This window comes from Scatophagus argus, chromosome 18 (assembly GCF_020382885.2).
Source record: "Scatophagus argus isolate fScaArg1 chromosome 18, fScaArg1.pri, whole genome shotgun sequence".
NCBI lineage: Eukaryota > Metazoa > Chordata > Actinopteri > Scatophagidae > Scatophagus > Scatophagus argus.
In genome coordinates this window covers 10,996,979-11,017,572 of record NC_058510.1, presented here as the reverse complement: position 1 = coordinate 11,017,572, position 20,594 = coordinate 10,996,979, and the positions used below count along the sequence as shown (strand labels likewise).

Genomic DNA, 20,594 nt, shown 5'->3' with positions numbered 1-20,594 from the left:
ATCCTGTAATGGAAAGGGCACCAGATTGATTCCCACAGCAGCTGATGTGTATCCTACAGTCTCATGCTGCCTCAACTTGCACAGAAATATCTAAAATGGGAATATATCAATGTGAAATGATAATAATTATAATATCATTATCATTACATCACATCACATCGCTGTACAATTCAATCACCACTGAAAGGAACACATGCAGGACCATATGTACACATGGAGATACAGAACAGCACACAGAGAAGCCGTTTGGCAGATGGGTCAGAGACTGCGAAGCACGACTTGGAGCAGAACTGAACTCAGCAAGTCTCCAGGCCATGATGACCACACCCAGGCCCAGCTGGAAACAATAAAAACCCCACACTCCTCATTTCTTCCTCTCTCCTTCCATCTCCTGTCCTTTATTGTTGCCCCTTCTCACCGCATCTCACAGCATTTTAAAGCCGCAATTACAGGATCTCCATCTTCAGTCTTGTGTCTCTTTCACTTCTTCTCTTGGGTTTGGCAGCCCTCTTTCTTTGTCTGCCTTTATCAGACTGTTTTCTAATCATCCCTGGGCCCCTTATACCAGAGAGGGAGTGTCCACTGAATTCTCCATCACCACAGTAAACACAACTAGTGAGCCATTCTCTCTGGCATGCATGCACAGACCCCTTTATAAAATAAAAGCCAAAGGAAAACACTGCAGAGGAAACAGATGGATGTCATTTGTGTTATAAAGACAGACAATGGCAACAGAATAGATTTCACCGTGCAGGCGGCAATGTATACAGTTTTGAAAAAATAGCAAATTCGGCACCATCTCCCTCTGTTGACCTCTCCTGTGACGCTGTCAGATTGGTTTTGCTAGCAATTCATCACTGTTGATTAGTAAATCAGTGCTCAGCCTCTCTCTGTCACGCTGTCAGAGGACCACAGGTGTTGGAAGTGCTCTGAATGCTAATGTGGTGTTGTCTCATCAGCATCAGAACAAAGAGGCGTGTGCACACTGACTGACACAGGACAGGACAGAGGGCATTATTATCACCATCTGAATCGCTGTGAAGCCTGTGCTGCCCGGCCAATCGTGTGCTCTGGCACTGAACAGGCAGCCAATTAACGCCACTTTTACTGGGGAGCCTCAGGGCAGCGTGAGGAAAACAGGAAAATATGCTGGGCTCACCGTTTTGCGGAGGAGCTAGAAGTCCAGGAAAAGAAACACAATGGTGCTTTATAGCATTTGGATTTTTAAAACCATAAGCTTTTCAAGCTATTCTCTAAAGGTTACTGATCCATCCACCTCAGCTAAATGAGATTATGGAGGACAAGCCGTGATAGCAGTCGCAGAGGGGGTTAAGAGAGTGACCGACACACACCAGTGATCTATGGATTCTCTGTCAGGGCTCTGCAGAGGGATTATTCATTCCCCCTCACTCCACCCTCTGACAGTTTTGTGTGATGTAACTGCTCTTAGTAGGTTGATTGAGTTTAGATGTACGGTGCACCTCACTGGCAGCCCTGGCATTCAAACGATGAGGACAAACATCGCAAGCTCTCTTCTCTTCCAGCATGCCAGTGATATTTACAACCTCTGCTCATGAAAGAGCCGGGCGGGGGGGTAGCGTGTAAACACTTGATGAAAACAAAACAACACCTTCTAGCACAGTCACACATGCACTCTATTACACACACACACACACAAAAAGACATGTGCATGCACATACAGCTCCACCCACTGGTGAGGCTCCTCCCAGCCAGCCTGTCTGCATTGCACCAAAGAGAGCTGCATCTCTTCCAAGCCAGTTTTTCATGATCAGAGCCAAGGAGACTCAGCAGCATCCAGCTACCTCTTACTCACATCCTACGCTGTCTTCTCTCTCACTCTCTCCTTTACTTACCTTCCTTACCCCGGCTTCAAAAGAATATCATACTTGAAATATTACAGAAGAAAGGTTTCTTTATGTGCTGTCCTTTTCTGCATTACCAAGGTTAGACTGCAAGGACAAGGTGTTTCTTGGCTTTGCTGAGCCAAGTCTCTAGACACTTTCTCTTCAGCTTGTTACCTGTAATTCTAATAAATACAAACAAACCTTATGGATAGCATCACAGCACATATGTGATAGGGATTATGTGCATGCATGGGGAGGGACAGGGAGGGGTTACTATGGTAGCATGAGATGAATCAGCATTCAGTTCACACCGCTTTCACTACAAACTCAGCCAAATTGCTGAGGACCACAGTTTGGCTTAAATTTATGACCACAAGCAGGGACGACTGAGTCTACAGTGAAGAAAATCCCATAGTCTGCAGCTCTATGGAGTGAAAATGACACAGCAACAACAGCCACAGGAGGGATATCTGCTGGTGGCCTAAAATATGCCCACAATAACTACTGATTGCTGCTTGTAACACAATACCGTCAAACGCTTAGCAGTGCAAGTCAGAGGTTCATATATCTTCATATAAATCTGTCCTCTGTGTGTAAACATTAACCCGCCTCAGTGGGGGGTATTACTCCAGAGTTTAATGCCTCAGTACATCCTAACTTACTGCAGCAAAGCTGGGTTAATTTAAAAATGCATCATTTCCTCTCTATTTTGGCATTCCATCCAAATAAATGCTATACTGTTGAAAACATGCTTTAAAAGTACTCTTAATGCATTACTAAACTGTGTGCTCTGCTATAATAAAATACAACACTCACCATACAGAGTTTGAGAGGTTTAAACCAGGTCAGTCCCACATCTTAATAAGTAATGACAGTAATGCAACAACAGTGACAAGCGCACACTTTCATGGCTAAGTAATTCTCAAACACACACGGCATATACACAATTTATCCGCCAAACAGTGAAACGTGGACATCGCCTCGTTTTGGACACCACATTAAGATCTCAAGAAAGCAAAGCTAATCCTTTAGATTGACCAATTTCATGCCTGAGAGAAGTGTATGAGGAGCAAACAATATCTTTGTCATGGTTTGGGCGTCTTAGGCTGAAGACGAGTGTCACTGGAGCTGAAAACATAAGATTGCTACATGCTGAAACTGTAAAGTGAAACAGTTCAACAATGTCCACGAATAAAAACAAAGAGATGACACAGAAACAGCAGACTAACTCTGTTATTTTTGAGTTAAAGTATACAGCAGAGAAGAAACAAGAGCCGGCATGAGGCTGATCAAAGTTCTGATGTCTGCTTGAGATTGATTTGGAAGTTCTGTGACTCTCCTTCCCTCCATTTTCCCGCCTCTCTCGCTGCTCCTCAGCTGCTTTCATATGCTAATGAGTGGGCAATTGTGTGGGCACACAGCCTGGAATTCCTCTCAACAAAGGAGAAATGGAGATGGAAGGAGAGAGGAGAGAAAGGGACAGACAGACAGAGAGAGACCAGACAAAAGTGGGCTGATGCACATCACGGTCCAAAGAAGGAATCCCTACAAGAGTGCAAAGAGCCGCAGGGTGGCTCTCTACTATAGTGTTTATAGTGTATGTTGTTGTGCTGTGCTAGCTCAGCTGTGCTTGGCGCTGCAACAGTTATTTTAGTTACCAACACCGAAGTATTTAGTGAACAACGACATGATGAAGAAGAGCAACAAATACTCTCTTTTGAGAAGCTGGAATTGCAGCAGATTAACTGTTTACCAAAACTGTTGTTGACTACTTTTTAGAAACAAGTAAAAGCCACAAATGTTGCTATTACTAGCTTGCTTTGTATGTGAAGCTCTTCCTGCTATGTTGGGTGTGGTCCATCACTACAGTGATGTCAGTGGAAGTGGCTACCAGTGCAACATTGAGGAGCCCCCCCCCCCCCCCCCCCCAACATTAGAAAAGCTCAGAGCCAGAGGTATCCAAACAAAGAGAGGACATACACACTGTCATCACATCCAGCCAGCCACCTAAACCCGACAACCCTTCAGAGACAGAGAGCAGGTGGGCCAATTAGAGTCCCCAGGGTCCCCCCCACCCAGATGCGAACAAAGCCCGGAATAATTGGTTTCCTCATCTATGAATTATTAATCCCAGTTAGTCTTAGATGTTTTTGACAGAGTAGGGGCATGACAGTGTGCCCTGTGACACATTGAGTCTAATGTTTAACCCCCCAGTGCCATGTTAAAAATACTCGTCACAACAAAGAGGGGACACACAGAAAAAATCCAAAAAGGGACACAAAAACCAAGAGTGGACTGATAGTATCTGTGATTGCTTGAAGTTAGAAAGAACATCCTCCATAATTGGCACTTGTGAAAATGGTGAATGCCACACTTTAAAAGTCTGTCATATTTTCTGATAAAATCGATGTTGCAGGGAAGTATAATTTTGAGTAACCCACTCATGACACTGGCAGTGGTGGATGAATTGGTCCAAGATCTGGATGTGGTGTTCATTTATTTGTTATCGTGATACAACCTCTGTTTCACATGAAGTAATAGTGGGCTTTAACAAACAATTGTTTTAATTTGACATTTGTTTTTATTTTTCATAGCTCAAAAAACTCACAAATAATTAATTCATTACCAAAATAACTTCAGTTGTTTTTTTTACATTCCATTGAGATTAAATGAATGCCATCGTTCAGCAGGGTGCCAATGATAAAACAATAATAAAACAAATATTTTTTGTTGTCAGGCCAACATATTAATAGAGCTGTGGCCTTACTGTTGTTGGTGGCAGTGTTGTTGATTCCCTGGCTCCTCTCTCTCGGTCTCACACCAGGTGTTGGCCTGTAAATATTTCATGAGGCCTCTGTGCTGTGCTACCAGTGCACAAAGGCCGTTTTCAGCGCCTCGGACAGCAGACGCTCTCTGGAAACAGAGGCCTATCAGTTCGGCTTGGGATGCAAACAATTTTCAGCGCTTCTAAAATTAAATTAGGGGAAGGGGCATACCAAAGAGCAGCTCTGCCGCATTGCTTGACATGGCAAGACTCACATCAGGCATTCCATGGCAAAATGAAAAAAGGGAAGAGGGAAAAAATGCATGAAACAATGAGCTGTCTGTGTGAGTTTTCAGTGAAAAAGCCACAAAGGCATGTCTGAGATATGAAGTGTTAGTAACAGTGCCAAGTTGACTTCTGTGCATATAGAGACAAATGGCTACATGCAAGATAGCCCCACAAAGAGCACTGTATGATAGACAGAACTTCCACATACGCTCCAATTCAGAGGCAAATGCATCATTTTCTGAACATAGAAAGGCTTTGACCTTTGCACTTAACATCCCACTCCATTAAAAATGAACATCCTCCACTGGATTTTCCCAGCCGGCATTTGATCTAAGCCTTCATCCAGAAGCTGTGGTTTTCCAAATCGCCAGTGGAATGAATAATTTCACCAGTTTTCTGATGCACTGATACGTATTTCAAGATTATTTCAAAAGTGTCAAACGTCTAAAAGAAGGAATTCTTAAAGTTGATTAGAACTTAAGCCAAGACAAAGAGAGATTTCAGTCCAAGAATCACTTGTTAATAACTTAATAAGTTTAGTCTCAGGCCACCTGAGGTTGCATGAGGCACTCTGTCTGCAAGAGCAGGGACACTCAGAGGTCAGCATGCCTTGCACTCCATAGTCTCCAGTTCCACACCGCACTACTGAATGAATGCTGGCTATTAATACATGAGATGTCGGGGATGCCTTTCCTGGAGAACTCCAGAGAGCAATAGGGGACAGGGAGGAAACTCATAAAAAGGGGTGAAGAAGGGTCAACAAAATCTAGAGACAGAAAAACCTGCTGATCATCCAGCTACAATAACAACTCTTTTACAACAACTATTATCATCATGACTATAATCATGACTACCTCTGTGAGGGGTACATTAGGGCAGCCTGACATTTGGAGAGGCTGTCCAGGAGGTTATTAGCTTGAAGCACCAATAGCAGCTTGTTTTAATATATAATAACAAATTAATGGGGTGTTGTAGATACCTAGTGCTTAGGCTGTATACTAAAGTAAATGCAATGTGCCTGGTCTGATATCAGCCAAGGATCTTTGTTGCTAGTTAGTTCTACTGTCACTATTATTATTACTATTAAAAAGAAGCTAAATATACCATAAAGTAAAACTGAAAAATAAAGAAATGCTTTTCTTGCTGACTCAAATGCTTTAAAAATAAAGAGGAAACTGACCTGATTGTTCCAGGTGCAGTACAAATCGCAGATCAGACTCCAGTTATTGTTAATCATACAGTCAAGAACTTTAAGATGGGCCATTTTATGCAGCCCTGAAAAAATCCAAGCTGCCCAGCCACCTGCCCCTCAGCTGTGTGTACCAAAACGTGCTGTGATCGACGGCACCCTGCTGGCAGCAACGTTCCTCGATGCCACCCCGACAGTGAGGAAGGCGCAAGGAGGCGAGAGCGAATCATCAGCAGAAGGCTAGGGCTGCATCTCTGTGCCCATCTGCAAGCCCAGCGGGCATCCTATCCGCTTTGACCATCGCCCCAGCCGTGCTTCATTAGCAATATGTTAATCATTCATGCTCCGCAAAAACTCAGGGGATTATCTTAGATGTAGCAAAAGAAAAAAAAAAGGATCCAGCAGAAAAGAGTCAACAGCAGTCCGGAACAAAAAACTCCACCTGGTTATTGAAGTGCAGGAGAGGCATCACCATGGTTAAACAGCAGAATGCAGAGTGACCGGTGGAGGAAAAAACTCAAAAGCGATGGAGTAGACTGCACTTTTTTGAGTCATCTGCCTCTTCGTATGCCCCCCCCCCCACCTCTTTTTCAGTCCCACTGTCTCCTCCTGTGATGGTGTCTTTTCCCAGCTGGTTGTGCCTGCCTGTGCTTGTCTCTGCTGCGGTACCAGGCTGAGACAGCCTGAGAGTCAGAGCAGCAAAGGCTCACTCTAAATCACCACGCATCGGGCCGCAATGCAGGACATGCTATCGGTGAAGAAGTCATTTCCCTCCTCTCTCCCACTCTCTTCTGGACACAGTCGGGGGAAAGGCAAAGGTCTCTCGTTGAAGTTAAAATACACCTGAGGCTTGTGACATCTCAAGAGGCATTAGATTGTCATCACGTGAAACCTACAGGGGAGAGGACTGTGCAAGCTCTCAGCTTCTAACTCCAAACATGACTGATTCTGCACTTTGCCGGCAATGCGGGACTCTATCCCGCCTGAGTTATTTATTTCATTACCATCACCCTGTTTTGCAGAGGGAAGACTCTCCGACAAAAGGCACGAGGACTGCCGCAGCCCCCACCACTGCAAGGCAAAGACCCCAATCTGCTCTCTTACAGTAAGTACACAAACATCAAGTTAAAGACTTCTTCTAAAAAAAATCTGTTTTCTCAGAGAAGAAAATATGCCTTCCGGATGCCAGTAAATAGCTGTCTGGCATTGTTCATATTCTTTCCACCCTTTGATGTTGTACGACATCCAGATGGGTGTGATTGGGATATTTGCTGTAAGGCAGCATCATCAGTGAGATGCTTAAGCTCACTTCAAATGAGAAATGCCACAACCATTTAGCAGCAAGGAGCAGCCTGGGGGTGGGGAGCTTAAGATATTCATCCATTTTTAATAACGTCTCAGTTCTACATGTCACTACAGGAGGTCAGCTGACCATGAAAGCTCCATTATCCACAGTAGATAAAGCCACCTAAAACCAACACACCTGACAACTGGGACTTGCACTGGTGCAGCATCATGTAGCTGTAAGCTTTCATTCAGCGGCAGTTGTACTGCAATGCTAAACCTTTTTGTACGACAAATCTTGTGTCAAAGACATATGACAAAAAAAGGGGTAAAAACAACCTGAGTGATAAAAGGCACACCAGATTCTGTCAGGTCAGGAGGCTAGACACACAGTCTGGTCAGAAAGGTCAGCCAAGTCCCACAGGTCATGCTCAGTGACCAGACATGGCAACCCTGGGCCCCACAGCACACTGTCAACAGACCAGTTGGGGAGGTGATCACTCACTTCTCTCCTCTGCTTGCTCTTAAAATTGCCTAGTGTTCCTCACACCTCTGTGCTTTCCTTAACTGAAGGACTCACTGGAAAAAGTGCTTATTCTCAAGAGAACCAAGACTTAAAATGTGATGTCAGGCCAAACCACCCAGCTGTCTCCACAATGCCAGATTTCTCTTGGCAGAATGAAACACAAAGTCCCCCTTTTGCAATCTTAAACTTAAAACAAAACATTACAAATGCTTAAGAAGCCAAAGGGATTAATACAAGCAAATCTTCTCCCAAGATCTGCAACACTGACATCATGTTCACAAAATATGTAGGCCAGGCAACTCTAGTAAATCTCCCAAAATCAGGGCATTGTTCCAAAATACCTAATAACACCTACCTAATATAACCTTTTAAATCAGATGAAAAAGCTTAACAAAATATTATTATTAAATCATCAAAACACTCAGAATGCACTGATTAATTGATTTGACGACGGTCATCACGACACATCGTTTTAGTCCAAGTTATCTCCTGTTGAAATTTGAAAACTTGTCTGTAAACAACATCTACACACCAAACTGCTGTGACATCATGCAGCAACATGTGTATGAGCTGCAGCTGCAAAACTCCCCCATCACAAGCTGAGTAAAAGCATGTGCCCTACCCCCCAAGCCGAAGCCAATATAATCCAATCAGTTCTGAGTTATGGATCCCGTGGATCTCTCTGGACACACACCACAGAGTCAGTGCCACACACTGTCCTGCAGCATTCAAAACAACAGGGAGCACATGTATGTTTTCAAGATCAGAATCAGAATTCCTTTATTTCTCCCCAAGGGGAAATTCTTTTTTGTACAAACATTGCACTTGCAGTTTTCCCAACCAAGAAAGAAAGTGAAAAATATAAAAATAGGATAAACAATAAGATAAGCATAAATCTAAAAATGCAGGTATTTACATGTGTAACATATATATATTGTATATATAAAAGTATGTGTGTCCGTCGCAATGCAGAGTTTAACAGTTTGATGGCGACATGCAGGAATGATTTCCTGTGTCGCTCTGTGGTGCATCGTGGCAGTCTATTGCTGAACGAGCTCCTGTAGCTGATCAGCACATTGTGGAGAGGGTGAGAGGGAAAGTCCGGTATAGTTCTTATTTTGGACAACATCCTCCTCTCAGACACCACCATCAGAGTCCAGTTCCTCTCCCACAACATGACTGGCCTTCTTAATGATTCTATTGAGTCTCTTAGTGTCTCTCACCCTCAGGCAGCTGCTCCAACAGGCAACAGCATATGTGATGGCACTAGACACCAGCGACTCATAGAACATCCTCAGTATCGTCCTGCAGATGTTGAAGGACCTGAGTCGTCTCAAAAAATAGAGGCACCTCTGGCCCTTTCTGTAAACAGTGTCCACGTTCTTGCATCAGTCCAGTTTGTGGTCCAAGTACACACCCCCCAAGTATTTGTACTCTTCCACCACCTCAACAGTGGAGGAGGTTACGTCATTTTAATGATGTTAGGCTGGAAAACACAACTCCACGACAGTCATGTGGGAACGTGAAGCATACAGAGATGGTTGACAAACAGGTTGGGTTATTATATCCATGGAAGAAGAGGGAGAGCTATTAGATATTTCAGTCAACAGCTGTGTTCACGGCAGTCTACTCCAGATCATTAAGACTCCAGGGGGAGTTCACTGTCCATCTGTCGTTTATGTAATTTTTAACACTTAAAATAAAGGTGATGATTATTATTGACTAATCTCTTTCCTGATGATCACTTAGCCTCTACAAATTCAGAGAACAGAAAAAAATTCCCAGAACTAAACATCATATGTTGCTTTGTCCACCCAATGATCCAAAAGATATTAAGCTTCTAACAATGTTAAACTGAGAAAAGCAGGAAATTGACCGGATCAACCACTGCTTTCAGCAAACATCATCTTCCCACTGAGGGACGCCACATGACAAAATGTGTTGGTTCTGAGAGCTACGACCAACGAAACCTATTTCTTGCATTCTGACTGTCTTGTTAGCTCTGAAAATAATGAGGGTTTACATTTCTTAGACCCCAAATCTGTGTAAAATTATATTTTAGGATTCTTGAATTGAAAGAACCCAGAATTCACCGATTTTAACTGACAGCATGTTGGCTTTTTCTTACATGACATAAACTTTGTGGTTTTTCTAGCAATAACTGCTAGTCTGCAGTAAAGAAATTGTGGTCAATTTGGGGAAATTATATTTACTGTCACACAGATGACTCGTAACAAGTTCAGTCTTGAACTTGAGAAGCTTCCACAGCCAACTGGATGAAGACCGAAATGGCTCCAACATTCAGTGGCTTCCATTCATGAAATTATTCCTTCATCAGGGTGCCCTTGTTCATTTCCACTGCTGACACTGACAGGATATAATGTGGTTTCCTGCCAAGACCTCAAAGCCCACACTAACACCCCAGGTTAAGATATGCCCCGATAACACCCTGTTACATAAGCACTCATTAAAAACAAATACTCCTCATGCTCACATGGTTATATGCAGTTTAACATACAAAAAGTAAAAAAAACCCAAAAAAAAACAAAGTAATAACTTCTAGGCGTAAAAAAAAAGAAAATTAAAAGTCAGATGAAAACAGAAAGTAAAGAGTCTATTCTCACTTTGCAATATATGGTCTTTCAGACGTAAAAATGCCACATGGCTGCAGTCAATTATTTGTTATCTAAAAGCCAATATAGTGCATTACGTAATTTGTGAAAGATGGTGAATATAGCCTTAAGAAATTAGCTATGCAGATAAACTGCTTCGTTCTCTTCATGCACACACACCCCTGACTAGTGTCTGTCATGTCTTGGAGCCAAAGACAGAGCCAGATAGGGGGTGAGTGTTTCGACTGAGATGCCTTGGGCATGTGTAATGGATAGTGTCTTAGCTTCACTGAGCATTAGACTGGTTCTGTTCTGCTTGTCTGCTTGCGTCTGCAACCCCCCACCCCCAACTCCAACCTCTCACCATCTTCTTTCTGCCCCCCTTTATTTTTCAGAGGGATGGAGGCATCCACGCAGAAGAGGCTATGACATTGAGTCAACTGGCAAAAGAGAGAACAAAAAAGATGAGAAGAAAAAGAGCGGTATTTATTTTCAGCAGCTAAACTTTCATCTGCTTTGGCACTCCCCCGGCCCTCTTCACGTTCCCTCCACACAACCATCAATCAAGCACCTCTGTAGCCAATGGAATAATGGCATCTAGTGTGATTGCAGCCAGTCTGGGTGTTATAGCAGACTGAAGGATGACATGCTGAGCATGAACGTCACCTCTCCACAAGAGGAAAGAGATAAGGGGGCCACCCAACCTACTATGGCACTCACAGCTCAGGTGACCTTGAGCCTGATGCAGCACGCGTACACATTTCCCTTTTTGTCTTTTCCAGGAAAAAAGAAAGCCACAATAGCTGGGAAGTTTAATTCCTATTATAGATGCCAAAACACACACTTTGGTTTTAGTTTGATGATGTCAGACAGACCCAGTGTTTCCAAACCAGGGAAATCCTTCAGAGAGCGTGTTCCTGGTTAGTCCCAAGACACTTTCTCTCTGTGAGTACATGTGCTAAGACAGAACCAGGTCACGTCCAGGTCAGCGTCTTGTTTGCTGAATAGGAAAGAACTTGCATGTGCTGCACGACACACATTTGCTTTTCAAATGTATGCAAATCAAAATCACTTTGTCGCCATTCTGATTGATGGACTGCCATGGCTCTTAAAACTGATAAATGTGTGGATCATTTCTACTTGGAAACACTGTAATGTAATGTTTCCAACATTTTTTTTTCACTGCAAAGACTAAAATAAACCATCAGACTTCTAAAAAGGTGAGATCATAGTGAGTTTAATTAGGGCAGGCATATGACACTGGAAATGCAAGTTGTCTTTTGACACCAAGCATTACCAGCTGCGTATGCGTGTGGAAAAACTAAACGAGACTGAGACTGACTTTGACTAGTTTTCACAAAAAAAAAATAAACTCTTGCACGGTACAAACTGACCGCTTTTGCATTCCCAGACCCCTAAAATGATACTGTCCTAACCAACGATCGCATATTCACTGCTTGTTACAGCATTCAGTGGGAAACGGATGGCAATTCCAGTACAGTGATTCCATTTTTCCCTCTCCGACGTGCACAGCATTCATCTTTCCACCGGTTAAATATAGCATCACTAAAAACACGCGGGAATAGAGGACGGGTGAAAGACAAGCATGTGGACGAGAGAGAAAAAAAAAGATCGGGGGTTTATGGAGTTGGGGAGGGGCTATATTTAGAGCAAAGCACACAGCATCACCAGCAATCACAGCACAGCCATCGGTCTCACCCACTCCAACATGGATGAGGGATGTGATCAATATATGCTAGAGAGAATGCTGCTCTGCTGTGTTTTCCTTCATTATTCCCCCGTTCCTTTACCCATACGTTTTCTTTTTTATTTGCCTTGGCAACACAAATCTATATGACATGTTGTGGCAATTGAAACGAAAAATGTAGAACTGAAAATGAGTGAAGAAGAATGGGAGGGAGCCAGAAAGATACCTGTAAAAGTGAAGTGCTTATACCGACACATACTGATTCCCGTTTACAGCCGCAATTAGTGATCTTTTACCTAACTGTGTCATCTGATTTGTCATTAATGGTTTCATCTACCAAATTTCTTGCCCAAAGCATATAAAATCTACATGTATTCAGTTTAAAATGATATAAAACATAAAAAAATAGTGTATTCTCACACTAGAGAAGCTAGAAATCTGAGAATGTTTGCCATTTTTACTTACGAAAGTTTTCACATCCCATTACAATACTAAACAACAGCAGGCGAGAGATCTTAACAAAGGTGTTGTTTTGAATTGACAAGAAAAGTGTCAACAACCGCTGCTAACTATGCTAACTATACCTAAAACAATTAATCAATTAATTCATTAGTCGAACAACAGAAAAAATATCAGAACTGTCAAAAAAAAATCCAAAACATTCCTCCATTTCACCTTCAGACTTCACACAAATTTTCACTAGTTTATGACTTTTGATAGCATATTAATCGATAATGACTCCTGTATAAATCTGAGCCTCAGCTGCTTCTTGACTGGCCTGCTCGTGTCCGTGTGACAGCAGGCTGAGTGAGGTAAAGAATGTGAATGAGGCCAAGAGAAAGAGAAGCAGACGTTATACACATGGGGTGTTTTTCTCTTAATGATCGGGGCAGCTGTGCCTAAATTACCCCAGCGTAGCTACCATCGCTTTGGCGGTAGCAGGGTGCCTGTAGGCTTTTTTTTTTTTTTTTTTGGTTGGGGGGGGGCAGTCTTACAGAAGACATCCTTTGCACTCTCCCTCATTAGTGAGCCGAGATGATGCAGCAGAGTGGGTGGAGGAGAGGGGAGCCTCATCCCGCCTGGGGTCTCAATTCTCAAGGGGACAGCAGTTCATAAGCAGCGAAGCATGAAATTTGGGCGAGATTTGTGTTTGTGTTGTCGGAGGCATCAGGTAGATACAAAGACTTGCCTTGCTCCCGTGTCAAGCCCCAGGCTGCGAACAAGCAGGCTGAACGCCAGCACTGACTCGCAGGTGACTCACATCCTCTGCAGAGGTGTAGAGATGTCTGTCAAAAATGAATCAGGTCCTCAGGTTACTAAGAAAGTGAGGGGCAAAATTTCACTTTTTATCTGGGCACTCTGGTGATTCAGTGTGTTTAAACTCTGATGTCCTTCTGCACACCTTTCTTGTGATTATTTTAAACCAACAGAGCTGACACATCTTTTTCTTTAAAAAAAAAAAAAAAAAAATCAGACTTCATTTGTGGGTTTAGCTGATTTAAAGCAAACCAAAGCTCCCAAAGCGTATCAGAGTCTAAGAAGTTAGTGGTGAAGCACATTGCGCCGCTCAGCAGCTGGGAGTTTGTTAGGCTGTGGTGGCTTTCCTCAGAGAGGGAGAGTTGAGTGATGTTACGGGAAACATCAATTGAAAAACCTGCTGAGGAAAACCTCACTACAGTAACACTTGAAGCAGCCAGCAGAAAAGAATGAAATCTACTCATGTCTGTTTTTGTACTCCAGAGAATCTGTCTCACTTTGTCAGACTTCTCCATCTGACAGCAACCACAACGTTTGAAGAAAAAAATGGCACCACCACCAAACTGCCAGAAACATCACCTATTGCCTATCACAAACATTAACCAGGCTAAAGCTATCTGCGCCCTCTGCTCCTTCTTTGCTCCATCAACTGTTTCATAAACTCTCGCACTGATAGGTTGATGTGTTTACTCCGTTCCCAAAGATCTGTCGCCCATCCTCAGCTAGTTCTGACATAGTAAGAGGATTACGACCACACACACACACACACACACACACACACACAGATTTGTGTGTTGCCATTTTCTGATGACAGATTAATCCAAAACATGCCACTGCAGCAATGCTATTATGACATGCATCAAGCCTAGCTGGACTCTGATGATTATGATGATGTAACCGCTGAAGCTATCATAAGAGGAAAGGGATGAACTGTACAATGTGCCATTTATGAGTTAGGCATCCAGTCCAACAAAAGACCCACTAAGATTAGCACTGCCAGCATAAAACTCCCTTTGTGCACTTAAACAGTTGTCAGAGAAGGGAAAAAAATGAACTGAGTCACCCCGAGTACAGGCAGATGTGACGTGCTGTGCAACACTTAGCTCACTCTCGCTCTGTTTCCCTCTGAGTGCATGACAAACTTCACGACTTCAGCAGGATGTCACCGGTTTTCCGAAAGTGAGAATGCCTTTGTAACAGTACTGATGAAGCCACAGCCCCCAAGTAATCTGAGGGTTTTCATGGATGCGTCACATGTATCCAAGTGACTGTTATAACTTGTGAATCTACATGCAAACGTTTCCCATTCCAGTCAAGCAGCACAGGGCTCGCACTGTGCCAAAAACAGACAATCCATAATTAATCTGGCAAAATGCACACCATTTTAGGATTATAATTCCTATCTGACACACTGCCGCCAAACTGTCAAATCTCACACACGATCTGCTTCTTTAATATGTCAGCAGATGCCTGTACAAGCATGCACACAGTGAACTGTAACAGTCTGGGATCCACACACACATCTCCATCCATAGTCCTACCTCACAAGGTGAAGTTACAGCTCTGTGTTTACTCTCTTCATTGTCCTGTGGTGAATCGCTCCAACGGGCTGCCATCATTTCATTTCAAACCGCAGAGGAGGAAGGAGTCCTTCTGAGACCGCATTGAGATGACAATGAAGTCAAAAAGAAAAGAAAAGAAAAGAAAAAGATCCTAATCCACACCGTCTTCCTTCTTCATGTCCATCAGAGGCTGAAATTTGAGCACAAAGTGCACAAGTTAGTGAAGTTTATGCATCTGAAAATAGACAACAGACACTGCATCTGTCCCATGCAGGTCACAGTGCCGAATATAACAGTTATTACTGAGATTTTTACTCATAACATGACCACGAGTTTCCACATGTATCCAAATTTCAGCACCTTGAAGAACAAGAACCACAACATGACATTATGAAGTGCATTTCTGAAAAATACTACAGCCATTAAATGTCACATCAAAGCTCAAAGTCCCTAAAATGTATGAGTCTGGTCAACCAAGGACAGCCTAAAATCTTAACTCTCCTATCTCTGAACGAGGAATGACATCCAGATATTATAGCAAAATCATAACTATGTAAAGGCCCCTATAATAGCTTAAGATGATGTACTTTACACAGCGATATCATTATGTCCATGAAATATTCAATTAACAGAGACTACATTTAGCTAAAGGCGGGTGGCAGGTGGAGAGTAGCGGGTTTTATTAGAAATTCTGCAACCCATGAAGAAAAATTAGGTCTGACACCTCTGTGATATTATTTGCAAACAAGAAGAAAACAACGAGACGTTCATGTCAGATACGGAATTCGTGGCTTTCTGTTGGGTGGGGGGCGCACAACAAGACACTGAGGATTGCGGTGTAAAAGCACACCAGCCATCATGAATCAATCCATAAGCTATATTTAATCAGGCAGAATAAAATACTTATCACTCTCTATCTTACAATACCAGTCACATGTAGCAAAACGACCCATTTTCTTTCATTTGTAGTCGCTTTTAATAAGAACACCCCCCCCGTCGCTGTTACTACGGGTTGCTGTTGAGAAATACTACGTTAGCTAACCGGGCGGACGACAGGTTGTTGCTGTGGCAATAAATATGAACAACACCAGAACGTACCTGTTACAAATTAAGAAAACTACTCCGAAATGACCAAAACAACACACTGTCCATGTCTCCGAAATGAGTGGGGTGTTAGTTAAAAACCTCCGTCGATCCAAAGATGGGTTAAAAAGGCTGTCAAGAGATTACAACGCGGGATATTCAGTCTGCTTATAGAGCCACACTGACTGACCGCTGAGGCTCACTACCTGTTAGGAAAAACACACTGAAAAAAACACGGTAAACGCCCTTCGGTGTGCATATCTTAGTCAAGAAGACCCCTCCAAAAATAACCCCCTGGTGTTCATTCATTTTCCATCATTTCCAAGCTTCAATTCGATGTTAAAGCAGTCAAAATAGAAACAAAAAAGTAATATGCACTCCTACGTGGTCCCGGTTGGCTGAGCGACAATCTGTATGTAGATTGACGAATCTCCCGACTCTGCTGAAGCCTCGCCCCTCTCGGGGCACCGCCCAATCAGATGGCCAGTTTAAATTTGGAATTTTGAAGCGGGCCAATTGGAGGGGTTGTTACATAACAATTCTAATACAGAGTGAAAGCTGGTCCATTTTGGTCACAGGCTCACTATATCGTTTTCACAGGATTCCTGCCATAGGAACCTGGTCTTGTGTGTCAGCTTCAGTGGATAGCATTCACTCAAGCACTGTACTTAAGTATAATTTTAAAGTATTTCATCTTTTTATCCTACCGTACTTTAGAGGATAAAATTTCTCTTGCAAAGTATGACTCCATATTTTAAAATATTGTGCATTGTTTGAGATGAAAAAGTCCAGTGTTATATAAAGTAGTTCAAATTTGCTCCAGTTGCAACATTAAAATGCTGCTAAATAATGACCCAATAGTACAACATTTATGACAATATAAATGTTGTGGAAAACCTCCCCAGAAGAGTGGAACCTGTTATAGCTGAAACAGGCCATTCTACATTATGACACTTGCATTTTTCTGCTAAAACTAGTCTTACACAAGTACTGCTACTTATATTTGAGTATTTTTAAATTATGGTATTGGTACTTTTTGGTACTTTTTTCCATTCCCGACTGAACATTTTTGTACAGTTACACAGTCATATTAGAGTTCTATGTCCTCATTGAACCTACTGGTGTGATATTATCCTTCCAAATCAACTCTTTTTTGATAGTTTCTTCCCACAATAGGAATTTTTACTAGCTGGAAATCTTTACTGAATTAAGATTTTGAATGTGTCACATGTATAATAAACTAACATATATACTTCTTAATGGGACATGATCTGTGTCAGTGAAGTACTCAGAGACACATGCACAATGCATTTAAATGATCAGCAAGCCATGAGCTAAACACTTTATTCCCACGCTCTGGCATTAAGTCCTTCAGACCAATCACAGGAACATCATTGTGAGGGCCGAGGAAAATCCCTCAGGTCCACACATATGTTGAACTCAACTGGTGAAACATAGTTGCCTATCCATTAACAACTGTAACATCAGTGTCCTTAACTTTATTATGGTGACATAGGGCATGGCAGCCACATGGGACTCCACAGAGCATGAAAAAAAGGGATGCACAGCTGATCTGGACAAAGACAAAGGCTGAGAGTGTTCTGTTTGCAGGCTTCTCCAGCAGCACAATAGAAGATAGAACAATAGGACTCTTTTGACCCATACTGTGGCAAGGTTTCCCTGGTTTCAGAGAGGAGCTATTGTCCAAAATGCTGGTGCACCCTCATCCAGACAATGGAGAACTTAAACTGATGTAAGTGGGACTCCACATTATGTGATAACATGAGGTTCATACTCATTTAATCTTATTGATTTGACATAAAGTATGATTGTGCAAACAAAACTCTTAAGGCATTATGGACGCATTTGTCAGCAGCTGTAAACAGTTATGGAAAAAGAGAGCTGATTGTTGAGTCTCATTTAACCCTAACCTATATTGTCAGTATTTGATGAATGATTAATAAGACTCACACTATATATATGTTTAACATGTAAAGGTGTTTTTCCAATACAAACTACTCACAATATGCATCTTTGTATATTCCATGTGTGTGTAAAAATTCACAAGCAAACAATAAAATGTTTTACTGGTTCACAGGAACCAACAATGATTGTGTTCAGATGGTACTTTCCCAAAAAAGCATTTAGCTCATTTGAAGTACTACGCCATTACACCTTCCTTTGTGCAGAACACTAGTGCAGCTTGAGACACACATGGAGCACAGAGTTGGTTTTATGAATGGCAAATTGAGGACAGAATTTCACATCAATGAACAGTGAACATAGCTCACTGATGTGCAGTAATAATGACTGAAAACACGTCTGCTGCTGTTGTGTTACCTTTCTTTATGTTGTTGCTCCATGAAGCATGATTGTGATCTGTTTTCCAATATTTTATGCACATTTTTCTAATAATTTGTGTTTGACATTTTGTCCATGTATTTGTATCAACACTCACTTCTAATTCCCTTGTGCCAAATGTGTAGCTGCAGAGCCAGAGTGACTGGAACATTCAGCAGAAGAGAGATTATGAGCTCTCTCATGGCAGCAAAATGTTTGGCTGGATTAGGACATCACATGAAGCCCAAGTTCAAAGCCCAGCAGTGTTAGGATTAGGACAGGTGGAAATGACTCTGCAGCACAGCATGCTTACTAGGTGAAACAGCTTTTCAACACATCTTCATGCAAAACACTCATCAGGACAAAGATACCATATATTTCATTCATAAAGATTCTCTTAAGCTGTGGCCGAGCTTAGAATGTAAGAGGATGAGGATCACTAACCACTCCAGGTTGTATTAGTGGAGCTGGCACTGAGTTTGATGACTGGCTGGAACCCAGCAATAGTCAATCTACCAAGCCCTCTGGCCACCCAGTCCCTAATTAGAACACAATGAACACTGGAGAGGATGTTCTTTCTATTTGTGTACCAAGATGCGTCAGTGAAGTAGCTCCAAATAGAGAATGGAGAGTGTATTTTTTTTTAATTCTGGTCAAATAAATGTCCAGCTTTTAATTACCAATGCAGCACCCATGATAGGTATGCAAATTAAGTACACTACATAGACAAAACTATTGGGCCACCTGACCATTAAACCAATGGGGACTAAATACATAGACAGCTTTGCAGCTATAACAGGTTCCACTCTTCTGGGAAGGTTTCCCACAAGGTGTTTCTGTGGGGATTTTTGTCCTTTCTTCAAGTACAGCATTTCTGAGGTCAGACACTGATGTTGGAAGAAACGGCCTGACTCGCAATCTCCATTCCAGATCATCCCACAGGTGTTGGATGGGGTTGAGGTCGTGGCTCTGTGTGGGCCAGTCAAGTTCTTCCACACCAAACTCATCCAGCCACATGTTTATGGACTTTGCTTTGTGCACTGGGACACAGTCATGCTGGAATAGAAAAGGGCCTTCAACAAACTGTTGCCATTAAGTTTGAAGCATAAAATTGTCCAAAATGTCTTCTATTGCTGAAGCAATGAGATTTCCCTTCACTGGTAAGGGGCCAAGTAAGGGGCCAACAGCTTGATACTGAGGAGGTCTAATCTTAAAGGAATAGTTCAGCGTTTTGGGAAACACGCTTATTTGTTTTCTTGCTGACGGTTAGGTATTGACCTCATCACTGTCTGCTTAATGAGATAGTTGGGTTAGTTTAGCATATTGGGCTGGAGACATCCCATGTAAAACCACAAGACTCAGATTCAGGAACTCGTTTGTTCCCCTGGCCATTAGACTCTACAACACATCTCTGGGTGTTCAGGGGTCACGTTCCCAGCGACAGTCTGTGCCTGAGTCACATCAGATGTAAAAAATAATAATAATTTATTTATTGGACATTTATTCCACTATGCACCTTACCTTATATTGTTTTGCACAATAAACCTGCACTTTATGACTCATTTCTGAGTAACAATCCATTTAGATATGTTTACACTGTGGCTCTTTAGTCTCTTGTTTTATACACACAGTCAATCTGGTCAACCTGCTTTCTCTGCACTCTATTGTGCTTTATGTAGCGTATGTTAGTTTATTTAGTGTGTTTGGTCTATTTTTCCCACTAACAGTTACGCCTTGTTTGGTTATTTACTTTTTGACTAACCTACACTGTTGTAATGGGCTACTGGATGCTTGAATATCCCTCAGGATCAATAAAGTATCTATCATCTATCTGTCTATCTCTACAAGTTGCAAAAATCAGCACCTCCAAAGCTCATCAATGTCATGTTATAGATTGTTTGTTTCCAGAACTCCAGCTGTACTCCAGAAGTGATCCATCTTCATTGTAATCTAGTTGTATTGTAGCTTCATTTTATAAGAATGAGTACTGATTGTCTCTGTACTTCTCAATATGTGATTAACAGGGAAAAAAAAGTTAAAAATCACCATTTTCTCAAAAATGTCAAACTTTTCCTTTAACACCTGCACAATAAAATAAGGTTTTGGGAGTAAACAC

The 20,594-nt window shown here is 42.2% G+C and overlaps 1 protein-coding gene across 1 annotated transcript in view; it reads right to left on the bottom strand.

The window, feature by feature from the left end:
• LOC124049311 (rho GTPase-activating protein 21-like) overlaps nucleotides 1-16,597 on the bottom strand; it is a 70,815-nt gene extending 54,218 nt beyond the window's left edge. Inside the window, exons 1-2 of the mRNA XM_046370795.1 lie at nucleotides 16,154-16,597; nucleotides 15,035-15,245 (exon numbers count right to left, since the gene is read on the bottom strand). Coding sequence (XP_046226751.1) covers nucleotides 15,035-15,112 — 78 coding nt within the window. The 5' untranslated portion in view covers nucleotides 15,113-15,245; nucleotides 16,154-16,597. The remainder of the gene's footprint in view (nucleotides 1-15,034; nucleotides 15,246-16,153) is intronic.
• Nucleotides 16,598-20,594: the final 3,997 nt, after the last annotated feature.